This window comes from Pteropus alecto, unplaced genomic scaffold (genome assembly GCF_000325575.1).
Source record: "Pteropus alecto unplaced genomic scaffold, ASM32557v1 scaffold156, whole genome shotgun sequence".
NCBI lineage: Eukaryota > Metazoa > Chordata > Mammalia > Chiroptera > Pteropodidae > Pteropus > Pteropus alecto.
In genome coordinates, this window is record NW_006437746.1 from 3,817,220 (window position 1) to 3,840,331 (window position 23,112).

Here is a 23,112-nt window from a genome sequence, read left to right on the forward strand (position 1 = left end):
GAGAGGGAGCAGGAGCAGCCAAGCTGCGGAATTGGGGCTTGACCTGGAAGGAGTCGACCTTCAGGTCAGACGAGACGCTTCCTTCTCCTTCCTCGAAGCTCTGAGGGTGGTTGGCATTGGTTCGGTTCGGTGACAGCAGACAGGCCGGCTCCCCGAGGGCAGGGACTGCTGTGCCCGCCAGGACATCCCCAGTGCCCGGCGCCGTGCCCGGCGCACAGTGGGCGCTCGGTCAGTACCTGCTGAGTAAAGAAACGGTCGGTTTCACACGGTGACTCCGCTCTCTGAAAATGTGCCAAGAACAGTTCTGAGCTCAGCCTGAGGCAACCAGGAAGTGCCGCCAGGGGTCAGAGAGGACTTGGGGTGGGGTGGGGGGGCACCTGGGCCGTCCTGCGCAGCCTCAGCACTTCTCGAGGTGGTCCTTCCGAGACAGCCCCGCGGTGCTGCAGCGAACTCCAGAGACCAGGTGCTGTCGTCGTGCTTCAGAAGCTGGGATTATTCGTTTAGCTAGCAGGCCTGGGACGCCTGCCAGTCCCGCGGAAAGCGTCCCGTGTGGACGTGCCCCTGAGCTGCCCCACGCCGAAGGGGTTAGGCAGGAGCGATCGATGGGGTGAGCAGCCAGGTCGGGGGTGGGGGGCTCCTGATGGGGGAACCGTGCCCGGTAGGGTGTTGGGGGGCCTTCAGGGGGTCAGCCACATCCTGGTCATTGACCTGAGCTGGTCACACAGGTATGTTTATGTGGTGACAGTTCATCGGGTTTTACCCCTAGGGTTTACGTCCTTTTCAGCGTGCGTGCTCGACTTCATGTAAAAGTTTACTGTAAAAAAAGCGGCAGTTGCGAAGATGAGGCCTGAGGAGTGTGGCCTTAGGCGGCCGGCTGGAGGGTCAGAGGCTGGGGTTGTAATTCCGTCCGTTCCCACAGGGGGGCGGCGTTGTGCCACTTGGTGAACTGTGGGAGCAGAGCCCAGCATTCCTCTTTCTTCCCGCACCCCTCCTTGAGGCTTCGCCGCGCCTAGTTTTGATCATCCTACTCAGCTTTATCTTTAGGATCCAGATTATCCCCCCTCCACCCCCCCACCCCCGCTTCCATCCCAAAATCATCTTACAGTCTGTTTCTTTCGGGTCAGGCAGCAGTGTGTAAACACACATACTCTCATATGATTTTAAAATACACAGGCCAGGAATTCCTTTTTCTAGCTGACTCTCATCTCTTCCCCAGTCAGTCTCTTTGTTCCACTCTGTCCCCACCCCCCCCCACCCCCCAAATCCACTAGAAAGTTTCCTTTAAACCACCTCTGTCCACACAGCCGTTAAGACGGGCTGCACAGTGTACAGTTTGGGGGAGGGGGTCGGTTCCAGAGGCCTCCGTCGGTAACAGTTCGTCTAAATCTGATGGCTTCACGTGCGAGATGAGATCCTATTAAGTTAACAAAGCCAGCCCCTCCTACCTGCACCGCCAGAGCTGGGTTTGTGGCCAGTGTGGCCTCTTTGAAGGTATTGGGTTTTTGAACCTCTAAATAAAAGCCACCCCGTATATGAACTCGAAACCCCATAGGGTTTGCATATTAAAGGTCTGCGAGGTTGCTGGTGAGTTTGGAGCAGGTCTTGCTTACACGCTTCACAACTGAATCAGGTGGCTTCTTCAGAGAAAACCATTTCGACTTCGAAATAAAGTCATTTCAGTATGAGGACCATCTGCTACTTGTCCTCGTAAGAGAAAAAGTATATTTTTCACCACTTAGCCAGTAAAAGTGTAACTAAAACTACTTTTTTAAAAACAGGCACTATAAATAAATTATAATTCATCCGTACTGTAGATATCTAGATAGCTGTTTAAAAATGAGATAGATACATATTATTAAATGAAGTACCACGAAGTAATATGCATTATGATCCATTTATTTAAATCCCCCCAAAATCTAGGCAACCATGTACATGTATATACAGGTTTATATGGAAAAGGCATTGAAAAAAGTCTCCAGACTTTTCCATGATACTCACCAAACTATCAAACATAACCATCTCCTCAGTGGGGAGTAGGCCTAGAAAGAGGGGGTAATGTTTGAATTTGAACACAAAAGATATATTCATGTATAATCTGATTAAATTTTTTAAAAGAATGTAAGCAGTCACTGTATATATTTGTTTAAGGGAAAAAAAGTAGCCTGCTTGCACAGAGCCGCAGCTTAAACCTCTCCTTATGCTGGGCTCAGCATGTAGCTGACATCTGTGTGGCTCTTTAAAATTTACAAGTATGTAGATACGGTCATTTCATGTCACCTTCCCAACAGCCCTACAAGGCAGATTTTTGCCTCCGTTTTACAGATGAGCAAACTGATGCTAAGAACGAGTAAGTGACTTGCCTTGGCTCATAGAATTCATGGAGAAGCAGATCTGAGACTCAAACCCAGGTCTTCCAGATCTGAAGCCTAATGTGCTTTCCACTTCACTACAATAGAAAGTAGTTAGTACCGGTCGATTTGACTTAATTTTCTCATTGCTTGTTTATAAGGAGCCCTTTGCTCAAGTTGGGTCTGTAAAGGGTGTTGCTCAGCTTACCTGTTTTCATGGAGGGCGATTCTCTCTATCAGCTGGTAAGGTCTAAACTGCTGTTTTCTTCATGGCCTGAATCCCCGCCCCACCAGTCTGCTTTTCTTGTTATTCTTTCTCAGGGAGCCTTTTCATAAGCTGCTAGCCCAAGGCCTTATCAAGGGGCAGACATTCCGCCTACCGTCTGGGCAGTATCTTCAGAGAGAGGAAGTAGATCTCACAGGTAAGCATGGCCCACGCAGTCTCATCCAGGTACGTGCAGAGAACTGAGGTCAGACCTAGGAGCCATTGACAAAGCATGTGCGCACGGCCAGGCCTTGGCTGGGTGGGGAATCCAGGGGTGGGACCCGCTGGCCTCTTTCAGCTTGCTCTGGGCTGGCGCCCTCGGAAGCCTGGGCTGGGACCGCTGGGACCGGCTCCCTGCTCCTCAGCCCCACCCAGTGCAGCCTCAGCAGCAGCCTTCAAAAGGGTTTTTTTGCATAACCAGCTTGGGCATCACCTGTCCTATCCCGTGTTGGACAGTCCCTCTCAGAGACAGAGTTCCCAGGCCCAAGAGACGCTTTTCCAAGACCGAGGTACCCCTGGTGTTTGTCTCCACGTGGTCTAGAGGCATATTGTAGCTGTGCAGTTTGCACACTGCTCAAAGGCACCCAGCCGAGGTGACCAGGGCCCAGAATCCGGCCGCTTGCCAAACCTACACAGCTCGGGGCCACGTCTGCCCAGAGAGGGCACCTTCTTACTTCTCAGCGTCTCTGCCCAGGAAAGGGCCTGGTCCCTAAATCGCACGCAGTGCCATGAAGGCTCCCCGCAGCCTGGGGCGGGTGTGTGGGCCATGCGGGAAACCGGGTCCCTGAGCCCCAGCACAGCCGCGTAAAACGACCCCCTCCGCTCCAAGGTCATCGGGCCACACAGCGCTGCGAACATCTTGTCCCTTCTCACGCGGACTTGCCCCTGGGACAGGAAACTTGATGGACAGGGGCAGGCCTCCATCGCCTTAAGGGGCGTGTGTGCCTCTCGTGAAATACGGCATTGCCTTTTAGGGGCATACATAGGTCCCTTGGGAGTTCGGTTGCTGTTGGAGTTGGGGACTATTTGGCTGGAAGAGACAGAACTCCACCCAAAGGGGTGTTTAGCAAAGGACATGAGAATGTCACCCAGACAGCTGCAGGAAGTACAGCTGGGCCCTCGGCCTGTGGGAAGACACCGCGCCGCTCCTTTCTCCAGCCCCGAGTTCCTCCTCCTGCTTCTCTGTTCTGCTCTCCTTCCTCCTCCCGGCTCGGCTTCTGTGCTCCCTAATTTCAGATTGCACAGTGCCGGGGGAGCCACCGTGCCGAGCCTTGCCCCATCTCTCTAGGACTTTAAGGTTCCAGCCCCCAACAGCATCAAAACAGGTTGTGTCTCTTCGTTCCAATCCCTGTGAAAGAGGCTTAGCCGTGTCAGGTCCTTCCTGGTCCCAGCCACTGGGGCTTGGCAGCAAGGTCACCTCATCCACACATGGCCATTGAAGGCCTCTTGCAGCAGCACCATCTGGACCCCTGGTATGTAGGTGGAGCAGAGACAGTTCCAAAGAACAGAGCGTGGCAGGCTGGCACCACAAAGGGACATGACAGTTAATGTGAGCCCAGCGAGTTAGCTGCATGGGCCCTGGCAGTGCGACATGGACACCGAGACCAGGCCTGGAGGCGAAGTGACCGCTCAGGGCGCGTTGCTGCTCTGAGGCCCTCGCAGGTCAGCCGCCAGCGGCCATAAGAGACCGTGAATCCTTAAAGAAGACAGCGAGTCGTTCTTACCCTTTTTACATTCCTTTTTTTAGCCATAAGAGACCGTGAATCCATAAAGAAGACAGCGATGTGTGCGAGTCGTTCTTACCCTTTTTACATTCCTTTTTTTGCAAATAAGTAATTTACTTTTATAAAGGGGGAAGTTGCTTGGTCTCATTTTGTGGTTGAGAAAAAGCTGCCACAGGCCATTATAATCGTGCTATATACTCATGCGAGGAAGATTCGGGGTGGGAGCTGGGCCTCAGTTATTTCAAATCTTTTCATAGTGTAACATAGAGGGGGAGAGAGAAGCACATCAAGCGAATGCGTGGGGTTCTTCGCGTGGACACCAGTAACTGCTCGCCAGGGTTTTCTTAGCGAATATGTTTTTGCAGAACCAGTTCTGAATCACACGTGCCACACGTATGTGTTATTCTGGCGTCTAGGTTCTGTTCCCGTCCACGCCAAAACCAGAGAAAAGGTGGAGGTGACGTGGGAGAAGATGAGCAAGTCCAAGCACAACGGCGTGGAGCCCGAGGCGGCCGTCGAGCTGTACGGCATCGACACGGTGCGGCTCTACCTGCTCTTCGCCGCCCCTCCTGAGAAGGACATCTTGTGGGACACGAAGAGTGAGTCACCCGCCCCTTCCTCGCCCGCCTCCTTTGCGTTTCACCTCTGACGCCGGGAGGACCCGGGGAAGCCGAAGGCGGTAGCAGAGGATTCTAGAAATCAGCTCCGTGAAGCGAGTAGCGGTTTGTCCGCTTCTCAGCCCAGGGCTGTACCCTTCTCCGCTCAGTGCTCCCTAATGGAACGAGCCTCGCATCATTCGGGGAGCTCGTTGCCATGGCGGATTCCCGGTCCTCGGCCCGGACCGGCTGACATGGGGCCGGGAGCCTGCCTCTGCCGCGTCTGTGGTCTCATGCAGGCTCTGTGGGGACCCGCCATGAGGACAGCCCCGGAGAGCCGGGCTGGCTTCCTCGCTGCCCCTGGGGCCGCTGCGGTCCACAGAGGCCAGGCCCCTCTCAATCTACCCCAAAGGCTTTTTCTAGAACAGTGTCACCGCCCCTCACCCATCCAGAACCGCCCCCCCACCCCCACCTTGGCTGATGTTACCGGTGACCTCTTCAGTCACCGCGGCAGCCTCCAGAGCCCCCCTCGGGGTGCTTTTCCTCTCCATAGCTGCTTAGCTCTAACAGGGTGCGAGGTAATAGTCCTGGTATCTGGACATCCTAGAATAAACCGTCCAGCAGCCGTGTGGTCTGCCCCACGTGTTATGGGACGCTAAGTCAGAGGCCTGGGATCGCCGTTTATTTTGACCGTTTCCAGTGAGAAGTGCGATCTGGAGCATGAGTCTCAGATGCCAGCCCCAGAACTAGCTGCGTTCGAATCTCTGGGGACTTACAAAGTGCAGACCTTTAGCAGAGGTTCTGGCTCTCCACCCCACCCTGCAGAATTGGCTCGAGGAATCTGTTTCTGACAAACCTTCCAGAAAGTCCTGCTTTGCATCCAGGCTTAAGCATGCTTAGCTCCATGGCCAAAGAGCAAAAACCGTAGACTGGCCCCAGTTTGGCTAACCATGTGACCCAGGGCCACCAGATGAAGCCGTTCAGCTTCTCCAGCAGATCAGAGGAGCAACTAGATTTGATGAACGTGTTTGAAATAGGAAATACACACCTACCTGCCATGACAGGGATTGTGTTAAAACGCCTCATGAGCTGTACAGCCGTGCAGCTCCCAGCGTGGTCTGTGGACCGCTGCCACCGCAGGTCACCTGTCCACGTGAGACGAGAAGCTTGTACCGGTGTAAGTCAGCTGTGTCTCCAAGCACACCGCCAATAGCACAGACACTTGTCTCCACAAGCTTTCTTAATCAACGAGTCAGCACTCTATGCACATCCTGGCTAAGCCTCCGAGCTCATCGTGGGCCGGTGACGGACAGTGGGCAGCACTTTGAGTAGCCCCGCTGCCCAGTGCTCTGCACGTCTGGGGCTGTAACGTGTGATGGAGCCGGGCCTGGTCTGAGTTCCCAGACGTGGGAGGACCCTGCCACCTGCCCTTAGGTATCTCCCTCGGGGCGCAGTGAAGTGTGTCTTCAATTCACAGGTGTTTTTCTCAGCTTGGGGAGAACCAGGTCAGTCGTCCTCACGTGTCTCTCTTCTCTCTCTCGTTGACTGACACCGATCTCAGCCGACGCGCTCCCCGGCGTGCTGAGGTGGCAGCAGCGCCTTTGGGCCTTGGCAACCCGGTTTATTGAAGCCAGGACTTCCGGGACGGTTCCCAGGCCTCTGCTGCTGAGTGACAAGGAGAAAGCCGAAGCCAGGAAGCTCTGGGAGTTCAAGAACTCGGTCGTCTCTCAGGTCAGAGTCCAGGGGACACTGGTTCGTTCTGTAACTGGGCACTCGTCGTCTGCGTGGCCCACCTTCTCTTAGGCTGGGTCCCTGTGGGTCTCATCCCCACTTGCTTGATGAAATCTTAGCACTTTGGGTATTTCACCAAGGTAGAGCCGAAGTACAAACATCCTCAGGGAAAGACTGGCTCCCTCTAGTTACGTCTTGCGTCTGTCCATCCTGCCTCTCAGGAAGCTGCTGCCCCCTTCCCACATTCCCATGCTTGACGCATCCGGGCAGAGCACCAAATTGGGATCACGCCGATGACGCACTATGTGGATTATATAGAGTTGGAAGGTACTTTAGCTCCTCATTTTACAGAAGGCGACAGAGATGAGGCACAGAGAGGTTAATTGTCTTGCAGAAAGTCACACAGCTAGTGAGAAACCGAACAGAGACTAGAACCCAAGTCCCCTGATGCTCAGCATAGCGGGGACCTACCCACTCAGTTACTGTGTTATCCTATATCCGTGTGAGTTATTGTGGGTTAATTTTTTTGCAAATAAATGATTGATTTATGTTACCTTCTTAAAGAATAGTATATTGTTGTCCTAATCATTTTAAAACATCGATAAAACATTCTTCATCGATAACAAAACCATTTAAGTTTTTTTATCTAGAAGTCTACCATACAGCAATAACATTCACCTTTTAAAGGCCTTTATGTGTGTGTTGGGGGGATGGGGGGTGGCTGGGAAAAGTCATATATCTCTGAAAGAAGTCATGTAGGAAATATGAAGCCATTTTTAATGGGTACCAGATACCCAAGATGCTCCTCAGGCTGAGTTTTGTTTTTTTGTTTTTTTAAGATTTGTTGACTCAAACTTATAAAAGTCAGCCAAGGTCACTTATCTGGACTTTGACAACTAATAACATTTGCGTAACTTGAGTGCCCCTGGGCCCAGCACGGTCTCATCTGGTAACACTTTGTCAGTTCTGTTTCTGTCCCCCGTCCTCTGGTGTGGAGAAACAGAGCTCACTTCATTGACTTTAGTCATCTGAGTGATGCCTGAATGACTGTTTTCATACCACATATTTTCTCTCCAGATTTGGCAGATTTTCCTATTCTGTCAGATAATAGAATTGGGATATTTCACCAAGTTGGGAACTCGTGACGTCTTAGAGATGTGTTATTTTTTTTACGTACTTGCCCACGGTCAAAGTTGAAAAGCACAAACAGGAAAAAACTGACAGATCATGTTCGTGTTTTTGTGCCGACTCCATATTTGAAAGTGTAAAACTAACCGTATTCCATATACTAATGATCTTCCTCGTGAATCAAAGTCACGTGACCAAGGGGACGCGACGGCCTTTGCCCCATCTCCTGTTGACTGTCGTTTCGATGTTTGCTCGTGCGTGGGTCCCGCCTCCTGTTCGTGGGTTTGCAGTGTTTGTCTTCTCCTGTGAGAATCGACACTGTCCCAGGCACGGGGACGGGCACAGGGGATGGGCACAGGGGACGGGCACAGGGGACGGGCACAGGGGACGGGCACAGTCCCCAGTGGCGGAACACTGACATGCTATTAAAACCCTCCGTGCCGTGAAGCGTTCCAGCGATTATTTGCGACAGTGAACACTGCTGAACAGCTGCGATCGCATGCATTGAATTTCACGTTTGGGGGACAATTCCGCTTTATTTGCAGAACGCGTAAAGGAACTTTGAAGAAAGTGGACTAATTTGACTCTTCCCCCACAGGTGACCGCCCATTTCACAGAGGACTTCTCTCTGAATTCTGCGATTTCTCATCTCATGGGACTCAGCAGCGCCCTCTCGGTAAGTGTCCTGTCCGCCCTCGTGGTGGTTGTCGAGGAGGGAAGTGGCCCGCAAGGTCTCGGATCTGGGACAGAGCAGCACCACGATGTCACCCTCTTGGTGCAGCTCTGCTACCCTAAAGGAGCATTTTTTCCATGGTCACAACCTAGTTTTGTAGTTGGAGGTTTCTGAAAGTTTATCCGGGCCAAACCCCCTCCCCCACCACCCCCGCAGTTTGCAGAGGAGGACGGAGGCCCAGCGAGGTTGGACGACCGTCCGGTCGAGGAGGGGCAGAGCCAAGGGCGCGCTGGGCCTCCCTGCCGCGCGGCCGTGCTCTTCCCCGTCTTCCCGCGGCCACATTCCCTGAGCGCGCTGGGCACCTTCCTGGCACCACCGACTTCTGCCGTTCATTTCACCTAGACCGATCAGGTTCGTCCTCTCTGAGAACAAAATCAGCCTCTGCGGGATAGACTCATTCTCGTCCAACACCTGGCCGCCATTTTTCTGGCCAGGTAAAGGCCCCGTCAACAGATGGAGCTGTTTGGACAACAACAACAACAACAACAACAACAACAACAACATGCACTAACACTATTAACAAATGCTTTTTATGGTGAAGCCCTTTCCCGGCTTTTAAGAACAGTGGAAGAAATTTACAGATTTGACTACATAAAGCTCACCATTCCTAGTATATTAAAACATGCCATATTAAAAGATAGCTAAAAACTGGGGAAGACATTTATAACAAATATGTCCAACGAAAAGGTAATATCTTTCATATGTAAAGAGCTCTTACATATTAATATGAAAACCTAACCCCAAAATTGTCAAAGGATGTGAAAAGATAATAATTCACAGGAGACAGAAATAGGCAAAACTTGTGGTGAAAAAAAAAAAATCTGCCCTACTAATTACCATGAAATGCAAATTAAAGATGAGATGCTATCAAATTTACAGAGACGTTTTAACTTAGCTGTTCTTCACGCTATTGTAAAGACGGTGAGACAGGTTTCCACACCCCAGTGCCAGACGTGGTCGGCGTGACCTCGGCAGGAAGCACTCCCACTGTAGCCCTGGGGCCGTGTCTTCAAGTGTCCACTGGCAGGTGATTTATAATCACAGAGACGTGGGATCCCAAATGTCTTTCAGTGGGAAAATGGTGACATGACTTATGTCACATCAATAAGGAGGAAATGTGCCACCAACATCAGCATCATGTCTTCCAAGAATACTGAATATCAGAAACTTTTTGTGACCTAGGGTTAAGTAAAAACATACAATACAGAAGTGTCTATATGGTAAAAAGCCCTAATCATGAAAACGTTATGTGTAAGAGAGTGTATATTCACATAGTTTTGCATTTTTGGAGACTAGGGTAAAATATACCTTTTGAGGAGGTGGGCGGTGAAGGGGTGGTACAGTTGTGAGTGGTTTTGTATTTCCTAGATTTCCTGAGCTGAGTGTGTCTTGTTTTTTTAATCAGAACAAAGGAGCAAATATTATAGAAAAGTTAATTTTAAAAATTTAAAAACCTCCTACTCCCTGGCAGCTCGTTCCGTCCACAGCTCTCTGATAGACGGTCTCTGTACCCTTACCCATTAAGTCGTACTCAGATCTCTTAGACGATTTTTCAGAGCTCACATTGTGATGGGAAAACTACATCCCCCCCCAGCACACCGCACCCCCCACCCCCGCCCCTCGGCCCTAAACTGGAAGCACCCCAGACCCCGTACTGTCGGGGTTAATGGAGGCGTGACCGGTTCCTAACTCCATTTCCAGGCCCTCTCCCCTGTCCGGAGAATGCGGGCGATGGGACCGAAGGTCCTGAGCTCGTAAACGTGTCTTGGTCTTTCTGGTGACCAGCCCCACCCAGGAGCTATTCAGGAGCCCACCCAGAGTCACCTCATTAGAACAAAAGACACTTCTGTCACCCAGCAAATTCCAACGGGTTTAGGAGCCCTGTGCCGGGAACCAGGGCCCGAAACCAATATATATATTTTTCTATTACTTCACACATATATCCACGCATTGTTTAAAAAACAAACAAACAAAAAGCCATGTAATATTGTTGGCCTCTCTATACCCAGCAAAATACATCATGTGGGCCCTGACTTTTAATTTTTAAAAATATGTCATAAAATTAAACCGAAATCGTGTTTGTCACAGGGTGTTAGGGACACGTACAGAGTGCCACGACACGCTAAGCTGGTTTTTACCATGACTTCCTCGGGGTGCCTTGAGAGCTGCCGGCCTCCGTGAAGTCCCTTCAGCAACATTCTTCCTGCAGCCACCTCTAGATGGCCCTTCCCCACTTCCAGGCCTTTGTGACCACACACCCCAGCTCACCCCCAGCTGTGTGACCGCCCTGCCTCCCCACCCGTGGGATCCTGTGACATCCTTGATTCATTTGTTGGTATTCTCTCCCATTGACTGCAAGCTCCTTCAGGGAGAGACATCTCGTTTTGTAAAATATAATCATAATATCCGGGACGTTTTGTCCCTAAAGTCTGGCACATAGTACATATGCTACGTGTTGAGTGGGTATGACTGGTGAGCCACACCTCAGGAAGAAGCAGCTGCATGTTTCCAGTAACTGGCCATGCTGATTGAGAGAATAGAGACCCCTGAGCTCCCTGAGGCGGGCAGGAGGACCCCCGCATTGGAGGGTCCACCTTGTTAAACCTTTGAGCGGTCTTTTCACATTTCTCACTGGTCCTGTGGCATACAGGACACCGAGCAGAGCAGAGAAGGGTTCTACTCCGAGAAAAGACCAACCAGATTCTAATCCAGACTCCCCGCCCAGTTAACGGTGTGCCCAGGGCCGATTACTGTCCCTCTCCAAGCCCTAGCTGCTTTGTCCGCGTACCCCACCCACTCGCGAGAACTGGACCAGTCGGCATCGGGCCGCGGGCATAGTAAATGCTCAGTTAGTAGTGATTTACTTGCTGCTGTTGCTGCTCCTGCAGATTTTTCGTGGCTTTACTAATAGTTACCATATTTAAGGATCCTGTACTCTATGGCCGTTTCTTTCTTTCTTTTTTTTTTTTTTAATTAAAAAATTTTTTTTCGGTTACAGTCAACATTCAACGTTACATTAGTTTTAGGTGTACCACATAGTGGTTAGACATTTATATAACTTACAGAGCGACCCCCCCGTAAGTCTAGTCCCCTCCTGGCCCCATACGTAGTTACTACAGTATTACTGATTATATTCCCTGTGCCGTACTTTTTACAGCCCCGCGACTATTTTGTAACTGCCAATTTGTATTTCTTAATCCCTGGACCTTTTCCACCCAGTCCCCCGACCCCCTTCCATCGGGCGGCCATCAAAACGTTCTCTGTATCTATGAGTGTCTGTTTTATCTGTTCATTCATTTTGTGTTTTAGACTCCACGTATGAGCGAGATCCTATGGTATGTGTCTTTCCCCGTCTTACTTATTTCGCTCAGCGTAATACCCTCCAGGTCCATCCATGTCGCTGCAGCTGTTTTCGATAACCGTCATTACCTGGGGAGAGTTCTCTGTCCGGAGCAAAAGTGGCTGGTAGAGAGGGCATCTTCCTACCTGCTGTGTCTCTGGACTTGGGCCGTGGTGACGGCCATCCTTGCCCGTGCTTGTTTTGTACGCCTCCGTGTCCTTCCATCCTTCCACTGTTATTTTTGTCTCTTCCTCAGCAAGCTTCTCAGAGAGTCGTCCTTCACAGCCCCGAGTTCGAGGATGCTCTGTGCGCCCTGGTGGTGATGGCTGCTCCCATGGCCCCTCACGTGACCTCCGAGCTCTGGGCAGGTAGGTGGGTGAGTCCCGACATGACCAGTTCCGACTTCCCAGAATGCTCGAGCCTCTTGTTGAGCGAGATTTGGGACTCAGGTGTCCGCGGCCATGGGGTCCAGGCTCTGGCATCTCCTGCTCATCTTATGCTCTGAATAGCGGTAATTTTTCTTCAGCATGGTCACCGGTGCCAAAGGGAAAGACACTTCCCGCTCCGGAACGATGTGCCCGGACTGACGTGAATACCAATGAGGGGACCAAGAGTCGCCGTGTATGGTTGGGTGAGAAGAACTGGAGGGTTTGAAATTCCTGTTAGCCAGGCAGTCCTATGACCGCAGGAGTTGGGCAGAGACGGGGTAGGGCTTCTGGTTGACAGAGTAGTGCCCATACCTGTCAGAAAGGTCGGTTTATGCCCTTCTATTGGAAAAGGTAGTTCTTGTTTTGTGGGAATCATTGGAAATTGGCCTGTCAGGTCTCAGAGTGGCTTCATAATTCCTCAGGAGGAGAGAACATTTGTTCCTTTTTTTTTTAAGCTAGGATGAAACAGTTATTTTTTCCAATGTGCCCCTTTTTATGGCATCAACAAGTGTCTCTGTCAAAAAGAAGGCGTGTTTTATCCCTCGAAGAAGAGGAGGGCCTGTTTTCTTGCTTTCATTGCAAAGCTATGAGCTTAGTTTGGATTTTATCCTTTTTTTAGTACCTAAGCCTCTTTAAAATGTTCAGACGAATGCCGACGTTCATGCAGTGGGGTGATCTGGTGGCCAGTTTTGGGGTTATGTACCGTATCTACAATTTCTGGCTTTAAACATCCACTAACAAACTGGGAAGGGCCTGGAAAAGTCCACGTCAGGAGCTAATCGTGATGACCGTCTGAGGCCGCTGGTAGGCCTGTCCCTGACCTCTGCTGTGGATCCCTTCTTTGCTGCTTGCAACACTGAATCCAGGTCCAGTTTACTGTGACAAGAAAGCTCTGTAGTTTAGTCCCCAAAAGATCTTGCTTCAAGGTGTTCCGATTGAGTAAAAAATGTATTTCATTGTTTTAAGTCATCTTCTGGGTCTTTCTAATTAGCATTTTCTAATGAAGCTTTCACATCTCCTGGCCCCTCCAACAGGTGGATTATTGGAGAGGTCAGAGAAACAAGACAAGTCTGAATCCTTTTATGAATCTGTCTGTTTCCATCTGAGATTTGAGACTTTTTAAGCACAGCATGGAGAACTGAACATCACAGGGCTTAAAATCTACAAAACGGTCAGTGACAGGATCCCTTTGTAGTAGGGGTTGCAATTTCAAGTGACAATGAGGTAGTGCGACTGATATCGATGGAGGAGGCGGAGAGGGGGTCATTATAAGGCCCTCTTGAGGGTTGACAGGTGCTAAGGGTGAAGGCGAAGGAGGTAAGGAAGGGTGAGAAGAACAAACGGCATTCACAGTACTACGCAGGCAGACGGCTGAGACCGTAGACAGGTGGGCGGGAGATGCTGGAGAACAGCTTCACCAAGGAACAATACGATTCTGACCAGGAAACCGAGAGCTCAAAGAGAGTCTCATTCCTAAGAAAACAAAATGAACACAGCACCGAAAGCCTTCGGCCAAATCCTGGCGCTCAGTTCAGTGTGCGCTTGGTTCCGAGGTTGGGCCAGTGACACCTCGAGCAGGTAGAGACCGAAGGGGTCTTGATGTCCGAGTCAGGGGTCTCGGTAAAAGGCGGCGACGGTCTCAGCCGACACTTGTGAGCCCACAGTCCTGTTGATGTCCTCCAGCCAGAGGCCACCAGGAGCACACCTGTGTTAACAAGGTGGGTTTATTACAGAGGGGCTTCTGTGCGTAAAGGCTAAAGTGAAGTGGCCTCACTTCCTGTCCATCTCCTAGGAATTGCCAGGGCTGGACGAGGCACGGTGGGGTCCACAGATGCCACAAGGTCCCCAAGTCTTCCCTTGTGTGTAGGTGAGGGCATGGTGTGAGGGTGCAGGCAGTCCTGAACATGGCCACCAGGGGAGGCCTGCCACCCACTGAAGCCATGACACCCCAGCTCTCACTCCCGGGGGCCGTGGCAGTGGGGCAACCTCGCCAGCTCTCGGAGCGGGAGGAGGCATGATTCAGTTATTTCACAGGAAGTTCAGTGACAGCGTCTCTCGCAGAGGAGGGAAAGGAAGGGGGTGGGCCAAGGGCCACAGCCTGCCCTGCGTGGTGGCCGCGTGGGCCTGACCTCGCCACTTGCCAGCCTGCGCTCACTTTTTCCACGTGCTTCCAAAGGCCAGCTCTTGGCCTGACCTACGTCACATAAAGAAACTACTGTACTTGCCATGCAAATGTTAGGCATTTTTACTTCCCTAAAAAGAGCAAGGAGGCAAAAATGCCACGTAGAACCCAGGGTCTGAGTTTCTGTTCCTCCCTGGCAGGACAGCCCGCTGCCACCTACATGGAAACGCTGGCGGGGGCCCAGGCCGCTATAAATAAGCATCCTGATCGCTCCAGGAAGGCCGGGCTTCCTCATTTTTTTAACGTGGAATTTGTAACAGCTTCTGCCCAGAACATTTGTGTCCAAGGTCCTTTCATCTCCCAGGCATCCTGTACAACTGCCACGCACAGGTTTTAGAGTTCTTCCCTGCAGCTGTGTCAGGACCAGCCATCCCGGGCCGCCTGCTCAAGTAGACAGGACAGTCTCCCTTCCGTGACCTCCGTCCAGTATTTAGATACGAGTCTTAATCGGATCCCTTCTGAGGAACAAGCAGGAAGCTCCTTCCTGCTTCTGCCCAGGCCGCATCTGTTAGAAAGTTCGTCAGCGCAGGAACCAACGTCAGGGCCTGGGACACACGTTATACATTCTGTCCTCGGGGCCAGGAGCACGCGTTACACACTCCTCAGGGTACAGGCACACGTTACACACTCTGTCCTCGGGGCCAGGAGCACACGTTACACACTCCTCAGGGTACAGGCACACATTACACACTCCTCAGGGTACAGGCACACATTACACACTCCTCAGGGTACAGGCACACGTTACACACTCTGTCCTCGGGGCCAGGAGCACACGTTACGCACTCAGGGTACAGGCACACGTTACACACTCCTTGGGGCCCAGGGCACACATTACACACTCTGTCCTCGGGGCCCAGGGCACACGTTACACACTCCTCGGGGCCCAGGGCACACGTTACACACTCCATCCCTGGGGCCGGAGGTCACTTCCCTCAGCCTGACTGCACACAGCATTACAGCAAGAGCGCTAGATGGGAAAACATACAAAGCTACGACAGGTAAATCTGACACTTGCGCAAAAATCAAGCCAGAGGTCAACAGGATAAAATGGACCCGTGCTGCCGAACGTGGTCGTGGCTGGACCTGTCTGTCACTGTGCAGCAAGATAAGGAGCCTGTGCTTAGAATGTACGTCAGCCATGTCACTGAGCCCGCATTTGCATCAGACCGGCCATTCTTTTTAGGTAGCAAGACTTTCTCGAGGAAAGTTAATTCACATTTTGGCCCAAATTCTTTACCTCCTCCCAGACAGGCACGTTGAGGAGCTTTGCAGTGAATTGTCTGAAACCGTCTTTCGTATAATATATTATAAAAGAAAAATCACAAACCGATAGTGAAGAGAAGATTCATTCAACAAATTGGGTCTGGAAAATTAACTGTATGTTTTTAAGTAACGTTTTTTCACATCATACACAAAATAAACTACAGGTAGAATCAAAAATTAAATGAGGACGAAAATGAAAACTTGAAAAGAAACAGAAGAATCTTAAACTAATCTCACAGTATGGAAAAGCTTTATTTTAAAATATATTTTCAAATCATTTTTTTCCTTTCAACTTTTAATCCGGTCATATCAATTTTTAATAAAACTAGGGTTATATTTTATCTACTATTCTTTTCCATGAAATTATTATTTTAAAATATAGGCGGAAAAGAGCATCCGAAACAATATTTACAGCTTGATTCTAATGACCGTAGTAGTTTTGTCTTATATGGTTTACACATACATGAAATGCATTTAGAAATGCTGTCCATTTGAACATGATTTTCTTCTTTATATTTTGACCCTTTACAAATTTTCTGCAAGGAGCATATATTATTTTTGTCTTTAGAAAAAATAAAACAAAAAGTCGTCATCCACGGCCCAGTGTTTTGGGGGCTGGCATTAGTGGCAATCATGGCCTCTGTCTCAGGCTCACCGCAGGCCGCCCCCTGAGCCATGGGTCCGTCCCTCGACTGCATCTCCGGGTCTCAAGGCCGATGATAACGAGGGGGAGGTGGGAAGGGCCGCTCCCCGCCCGCCTCCCCTGGACGAGCCATTGTGCCCCGGGGCAGGCCCAGCATGGGCACAGGGGCCCCGCCCAGGTCCCACCTCTGGCAGGACGGAGAGGCAGCATTTTTCGGGCGCGTGTATTTCCTGCACACTTGGGGGCATCTCTTGTGCTCATGAGATCGGCTGAGGCCTTGAAATCAAAGCTCTTCCTGCTGCGAAGCCCCAAAGCACTGACAGCAGGCCCTGTGCCGCCTGGGGATGCACAGTGGGGCACGTCCCGGGCACAGCCGCCTCCGCTTTGGGGGCCACAGCGCGAAGCTCTCTGGGAAGCAAGACCTGGCGGGTTCCATTCCTCACGGCTCCCCGTGTTTGACCCACCCCGAGCCCAAGGCAGCACTTTCCAAGTCGGCGACTGGCAGGAAGGTTGAAACCCCTCTGAAAGGGTTGAGAAGGAGCTCGTTGCTGTTCTCGGCGGGTGGGAGGCCCTTTCAGGCCGCAAGTGTTCACGGGGGAGCAAGGAGGCGGATGCCCCTCGTCACCTTGGGATGGCTGGGAGGGGCGCAAGGGCATCCTTCAGCGATCGAACTGCAGGGACTGCGTCAAACCAGCAGCCTTGTTTGGCCACACGCACACTTTAGAACAGCGTATACATCCATGTTCACAGCTTTGGGTACTGTTTGGAAAAAAAAAAAGCCACCTGTAACCTGGGGTGGTAGGCCAGGCCGGAGTGAGCGGGGAGCACCTGGTAGGCTGTGAAAAGCCATGGTGTGGAAAAAGCCCCCTCAGTCAGCCCCAGCCAGGCTGCGTTGGACTGAGCGCTGTTTATCTGGCTGCCACGGGCCTTGCAGGTGCTCAGTGACCCTCTGGCCTTGACATTGCAGGCCTGGCACTGGTGCCAAAGAAGCTGTGCACCCACTACGCCTGGGACACCGGTGTGCTGCTTCAGCCGTGGCCAGCTGTGGACCCGCAGTTCCTGCAGCAGCCCGATGTCGTGCAGATGGCAGTTCTGGTGAGTGCCTCCCACAGCCCCCAGGGCCATGGCGAACCTGCCAGGGCAGGTCACTGTCCTGCTGCGGCCCACACACATGGCCCGGGTTGGGGATTTCCATCAGGCCTTTCTGGCCCACCCAGCCCCTCGCCCGACCTTCCCACCCGTCTTTCCCATGCCTGCACCTTTAGTCTGCCCTCACTGCATACCAGAAGCTAGCGAGCACAAAACCCTCATGGCCCTCAAGGGAGGGGAGTGGAAAAATAACCCTGTCATACACTACAGGTTCCACTTGTCTCTCTTCCCAGCTGTGTTTCAGCCTCTCTCGGCCATGTTTAGCTGTCCTTCGTTCTTCCGGTGGGAGGGGGAGGGGCGGAGGTTGGCGATGAGGGTACACTCACTCTGAAAAATATATTGCAGAGAGGCTAATAACATTTCTATTTTTTGGGGGGGTCTATTGGGTCACTTTAAATACCTAAAATAGTTTATTTAAATTTAAACTTTTTATAGAGTACATAACTTGTAGTTTATCCTTTATGTAATTTTTATTTCTTGAATTTGTTTAATGTGAGACGCAGCATAAGGAATCTCTCTTAAGTATGCCCATATGACTGAAGAGGCGAGGGGGTGGACCTTCTGGCGCATCTGCCCCAAGGCCCACAGGGCCAGGCAATCTCCATGCAAAGTTTAACTCATCACCCTCTGAGGGAGCCGTTGCCCTCCTCATGTTCTGCAGCTGGGGAAACAGACTCAGAGAAGTCCGTCGCCCTGCCCAGGTTCATTCGTTTACTCGTCAGTAATTATCAGGTCACCTGCTCGAGTCCAGGCACCGAGCGAAACTCTGGGAATATAAAGTCACACATGACAGACAGGGTCCCTGCCCTCATGGAGCTTAAAGCCTAGTGCGAGAGATAGGGGCCAGTGAAAAGGAAAGAGAAAAGTGAGTAAAATTATTGCAAATTGTGAGCAGAAGTGTCGGGAACTAACCCACCTGGGGGCTGCGGGCCAAGCGCAGCCTCACGGAGGCTCCGCCCACCAGGGCCCCTCCCCACCCACCCCTCTGCATCTGTTCCCAGCAGTCAGGTGGAGGCTTGGAGAGATTGTCACCCAGGAGACCAGGCTCCATCTCCACACCGTCTCCCCTGCACTTAGTTCCCAGCTGGCCCTGCTTGGCCTCCCCCACCGAGGGGAGGAGGTCGGGCTGCCCTGGCAGGCTTCTCCCAAGAATCCTCAAAACTAAAAACAGCCTGTGGCACAGAAGCAGTTTCTTTACCTTCAGTTTATAAGAAATGAATATCTTATCCTCCTCATAATTGAGAAATGCCAGCTCGAGATACAGAAGTTTTAGTCTATGAAAATGTCTTTCCCCTTTAAATTATCACTGTACCAAAGTAATCTAGTTTTGATCATCGGTGAAATAATTTTAGATTATCGTTGAAATGAAGACCCCACATTTAAAACGTGTTGGAGTCCCCGCAGGCACACCAACTTAAGAACCTCTGTGGAGGTCTGTGTTCTGTCTCCATGTGATCTCAGTATGTGCCGTGGCCAGGAACAGAATTACACGATGTAAACCGGCGTAACTCGGTTTAGCCGTGCCTATGTTCTCTGTGCCCATGGCGTGCCGGGCTGTGACAGATACTAGGGACACAGAGCCCAGAGGCGCCCCCTCATCTTCATGGAGCTTAGCACCCAGGAGGGACAGTCTGGGGACACACGAGTTGTCACACGCATGCGGAGTTTATGTGGGTTTGAGGTTAAGATATAAGAGCTTAGGAGTCAGAGTCTCAATTTGGCAAAATGCTTGATTTCTCTGAGCCTCAGTTTCCTGAGTCGGAAAATGGAGGTGAATATCGTGCCTGCCTTGCCTAGTCATTGAAAGAGTCAGCTGGGATCACTCAGGAGGTGCTTAGCCTGCTCCTGGACGCACTCGTGACGAGCCCACTGACACGCGGCGAGCACTGACTAAGGGCCAGGCAGTGTCCTCAGAACTTTCCAGACCCTAAGTCATTCACTCCACACGGCAGGCCTGCAAGGTGGGCCGGCTGTTAACCTCATTTCACGGACGAGGCAGGTATGTGACGAACCCCATTTTATAGATGAGGAAACAGTGGCAGCATAGGGCTTAATAACCCACCCCGTAAATGGCGACTGCCGCTAGTCACCCACTCCTGGTAGTCGGCAGGCTGGGAATGGCATCGTGCGGGCGGGGCTGAGGGACCTGGGAGGAGCAGCATTCTCTAGTGCAGGAAAGGAGCAAAGGGGAGGACATCCTCGGTGGCCACGTTGGGACTGCGAGCCTTGGAGGGCCTGGAGCAGAGGCACAGGCAGGGCAGCGCTGGAGAGAAGTGGGGGTCTGAGCAGGGGAGAGAGGGAGGGTCCATGAGGTCATCCCACTTGCTGGGCTGGGGCCTTGGGCAGGTGACTTCCCCTCCTGCATCTCGCCTTCCCCATCTGTAAATGGGGATGGGCGGTTGTGCACCCTCTTCGCAGGCTATGGCGGATAAACGGGCTCACTCAAGGGGCTGTGGCACAGAGTGGGGGCTCAGTCAGCGGGGGCTTTATTGTTCTTAGCCATTGGGGGGCTACCCTCCTGGTGGCGAGTGGTGATGGACGGGGCAGGGGGGGCAGCAACGTGGCCAGGGGCCCGCCAGGCCGCTATTGGAGTCCAGAGAACAGGGCTGAGCGATGAAGTGGAGGTGGCAAAGACGGAGGAGCAGAAGCTGGCAGGGCCACCAGGTGGGTCTGGAGGACTTTTCCAAAGTCAGACGGCCCCGTGCGAGGTGATCTGAAAGTGCTTCTTCCCCTTTGAGCCCCTGACGGCCAAGCCCCGTGTGGCATCCCAGCCAGACTTCTGTGGTCTGTTTAATCAGTGCCTTATTCCCACACGTGGGGAGCGTGAGTGGGACTCACTCGCCCTGGCGGAACCGTAAGCCTGGGTGAGCTACTCTGGGGGGGTCCCAGGGAGCCAGAAACCGGAGTGAGAGCCGGGCCAACGTGAGGGAGCCCACACGCCCAGGGCCACACGCCTCTCCCCCAGGCCTCAGCTGTGGACACGAAGGACTCCCTTGGACAGGCCTTGCCTGGGATGGCTTGGGTCCAGTCCCCAGGCTCCGAGGAAGCACCGGGGGCTGACTGGGTCTAGAAGTGCGGCCACTGTCACGTTGAGGCCGCGCGTCAAAGAGGACGTTCCGGGGCTCGCTCCTTCCGTCCTGACCGGGGAAGTAAGACGGAGTGAGCTCACTCAAGCACTTCCTTCACTCCTTCCAGAGGATTCTGTCCTTAAAGAGAAACCAAGGCTTGCGAGTCCAGGCCTGAGTCACCCTGAGTCTGTCCCTCATAAGGAAACATGCTCTCCCTCCCCCAGCACCCCACGCCATGGTCGGTGAACAGAGGACACCCCACCCTGGGCCTCTACTTCCTCCAAAAAGAGAGTAAGCACAGAGATGGGAGGGCCCGCACGCGCCCCGTTATCCCAGGACCTCACAGGGGACATGGCCTTGTGTGACGGGGTGAGGGGTCTCGTACTTGGAAGATCTCAGTCAAACCAAGCTCATGGCCTTGAAAATAGGCAGCTTCACGTGGCCTAGAAACGCGAAGGCAGTGCCCACAGCCCCCTGAACAGCACGTCCTCGCTCCACGGCCTAAGGACAAACACCCTGCATCGCGGAGCCTGTTCCTGAAACCACAATCTTTCTGAATATTTCAGGACAGTGTTTTATTTGTCTCCCACCCAGTGGTCTAGGCTAATGCAACCAATAAAAATGACATAAGTCCTATAAATCTGGAAAAAAAAAAAAAACGCAAAGTGGGTGGTTGGGGAATGCTTGACGATGTGCTTTGGCTGAAACTCGAGAAATTATTCCCAGTAACTTTTCATAAAACGGTGACTGTATTTGCCAAGTGAGAAGCAGGAGCGTTAGCGGAAGAAGTCTCGGTGTCCTTACGGGAGCAGTGGGATTGAGGATTTGAAGGGGGGCTGTCCAGAAGCCGTCTGGGCCCTGTGGCCACTTTTTTGGTGGCCATATTGGTCCATGTTGAATGTGAAGTTTGTCCTCACTGAACTAATTCAGTGAACGCCTGGAACTGGGCTGGCCCGTTTGAAGGAAGAAGAGGGGTTAATGGGACACGGGTCCAGCCTCCAAGCCCTCACACTTGTGCGCCCCCTTCGAGACCCAGTTGTCAGGAAGGGAGGTTGACCAAGGTCCCCAGGGACTAATCCACCTGAGACCTAGGCACATTCCTCGGCGACGCCCCCCTGTAGCAGGGCCTGAGCTTAGAGCTTAGACTTGATCCCCGGTGACACAGGAATCCCTGTCCCCCCGGAAGCAGCCCGAGCCACCCCGTGCTGAGGGGTGTTGGTGTAAGTCCCACCGCAGCAGTGAGGGGGGCAGAGCTCAGGAAACGAGGTGGCTTGGCAGGCGCTCCAGCTGCCAGCAGCCGAGTGCTCTCAGCACCGGCGTCTCGCTCGCCCTCCCTCTAGTTTTCGGCGTCAGTCCTATCCATCTGGTTGTACTTCGTCCTCCCGAGAAGCTGGGCACTGCCCCTCCCTGCCCTCGACCCCTCACTCCCTCCCCCAGACAGACGCGGGAGGCCGGTGTCGGGATTGGGCTGCCTGCCACCCTTGGGACTCGTCCCTGGCTTTTCTCCTCAGATCAACAACAAAGCCTGCGGCGAGATCCTCGTGCCCCAGCACGTCGCCCGGGACCAGGACAAAGTCCACGAACTTGTTCTCCAAAGCGAGCTGGGCGTCAGGCTGCTGCAGGGGCGAAGCATCAAGAAGGCCTTCCTGTCCCCCAGAACCGCCCTCATCAACTTCCTGGTGCAGGACTGACCACAGGGGGCTGCGGCCGCCATGGGGGACGTCCTTCCAGGCTGGGGACAAAGGGGAAGAAGATGCTGGTCCAGGGGCAGGGAAAAGACAAATGTCTTCAATGTTTACCCCCGGACCCTGGCGGACTGGCATCGACGCTGGGCCGCTGTGCGGTGGTCTGCCGCGAGGTGAAGGTGGGTGTGGGCAGAGGAGAAATACGGGCGAAAAGGAGGGGAGGGCAGCCTGTGCACCCCCACCCCACTGCAGGCTGGAGGGACCCAGCCGATCGATCCCATGCGAAGCCACCGGAGATACTGCTGGGTGGGAGCGTGAAGGAGAAGAGGGAAGCAAGTGAAATGAAGGGGAGCTTGCCCCTCGAGCCACCTGGGTGCTCTGGATCCCACAAATTGAGGCACACCCAGGAACACGAGGGTAAACACAGAGATACTGCTGGGTGGGAGCATGAAGGAGAAGAGGGAAGCAAGCGGAAATGAAGGGGAGCTTGCCTCTCGAGCCACCTGGGTGCTTCTGGATCCCAGAAATTGAGGCACACCCAGGAACACGAGGGTAAACACACACGAGGCTGCCCGCACGAGGCTCGGGCAGCGTGGACGGTCAGTGCTGAATAAGCAGCAGAGCATGGGCACCATAGCAGCTGGGCTTCTCACTGTAGGGCTCGTTGGAGGAGCCAGTCGGGTCGTCTCAGCATCCAGTCTGTGGGAGGGACACGGGTCTTCAGAAGTCACTCTGGACCAAAAGGCAAGCAGGCTAGTCCCCTGCCAGCTTCCCTGCTGCTCCTCACTCTGCCTTGCAGGTCTGTCCTCCCCAGCCCAGCGGGGTGCCC

At 52.7% G+C, this 23,112-nt stretch overlaps 1 protein-coding gene across 3 annotated transcripts in view; it reads left to right on the top strand.

Annotated features, from left to right (window-relative positions):
- Positions 1-22,700, top strand: part of LARS2 (leucyl-tRNA synthetase 2, mitochondrial) — a 123,524-nt gene extending 100,824 nt beyond the window's left edge. For all 3 annotated transcript variants that reach the window (XM_015591742.2, XM_006914855.3, XM_015591743.2), the window contains 7 exons: positions 2,670-2,770; positions 4,754-4,936; positions 6,495-6,664; positions 8,391-8,468; positions 12,122-12,233; positions 17,349-17,476; positions 22,110-22,700. In XM_015591742.2, the coding sequence (XP_015447228.1) occupies positions 2,670-2,770; positions 4,754-4,936; positions 6,495-6,664; positions 8,391-8,468; positions 12,122-12,233; positions 17,349-17,476; positions 22,110-22,289 (952 nt within the window). In that variant the 3' untranslated portion in view covers positions 22,290-22,700. The remainder of the gene's footprint in view (positions 1-2,669; positions 2,771-4,753; positions 4,937-6,494; positions 6,665-8,390; positions 8,469-12,121; positions 12,234-17,348; positions 17,477-22,109) is intronic.
- Positions 22,701-23,112: the final 412 nt, after the last annotated feature.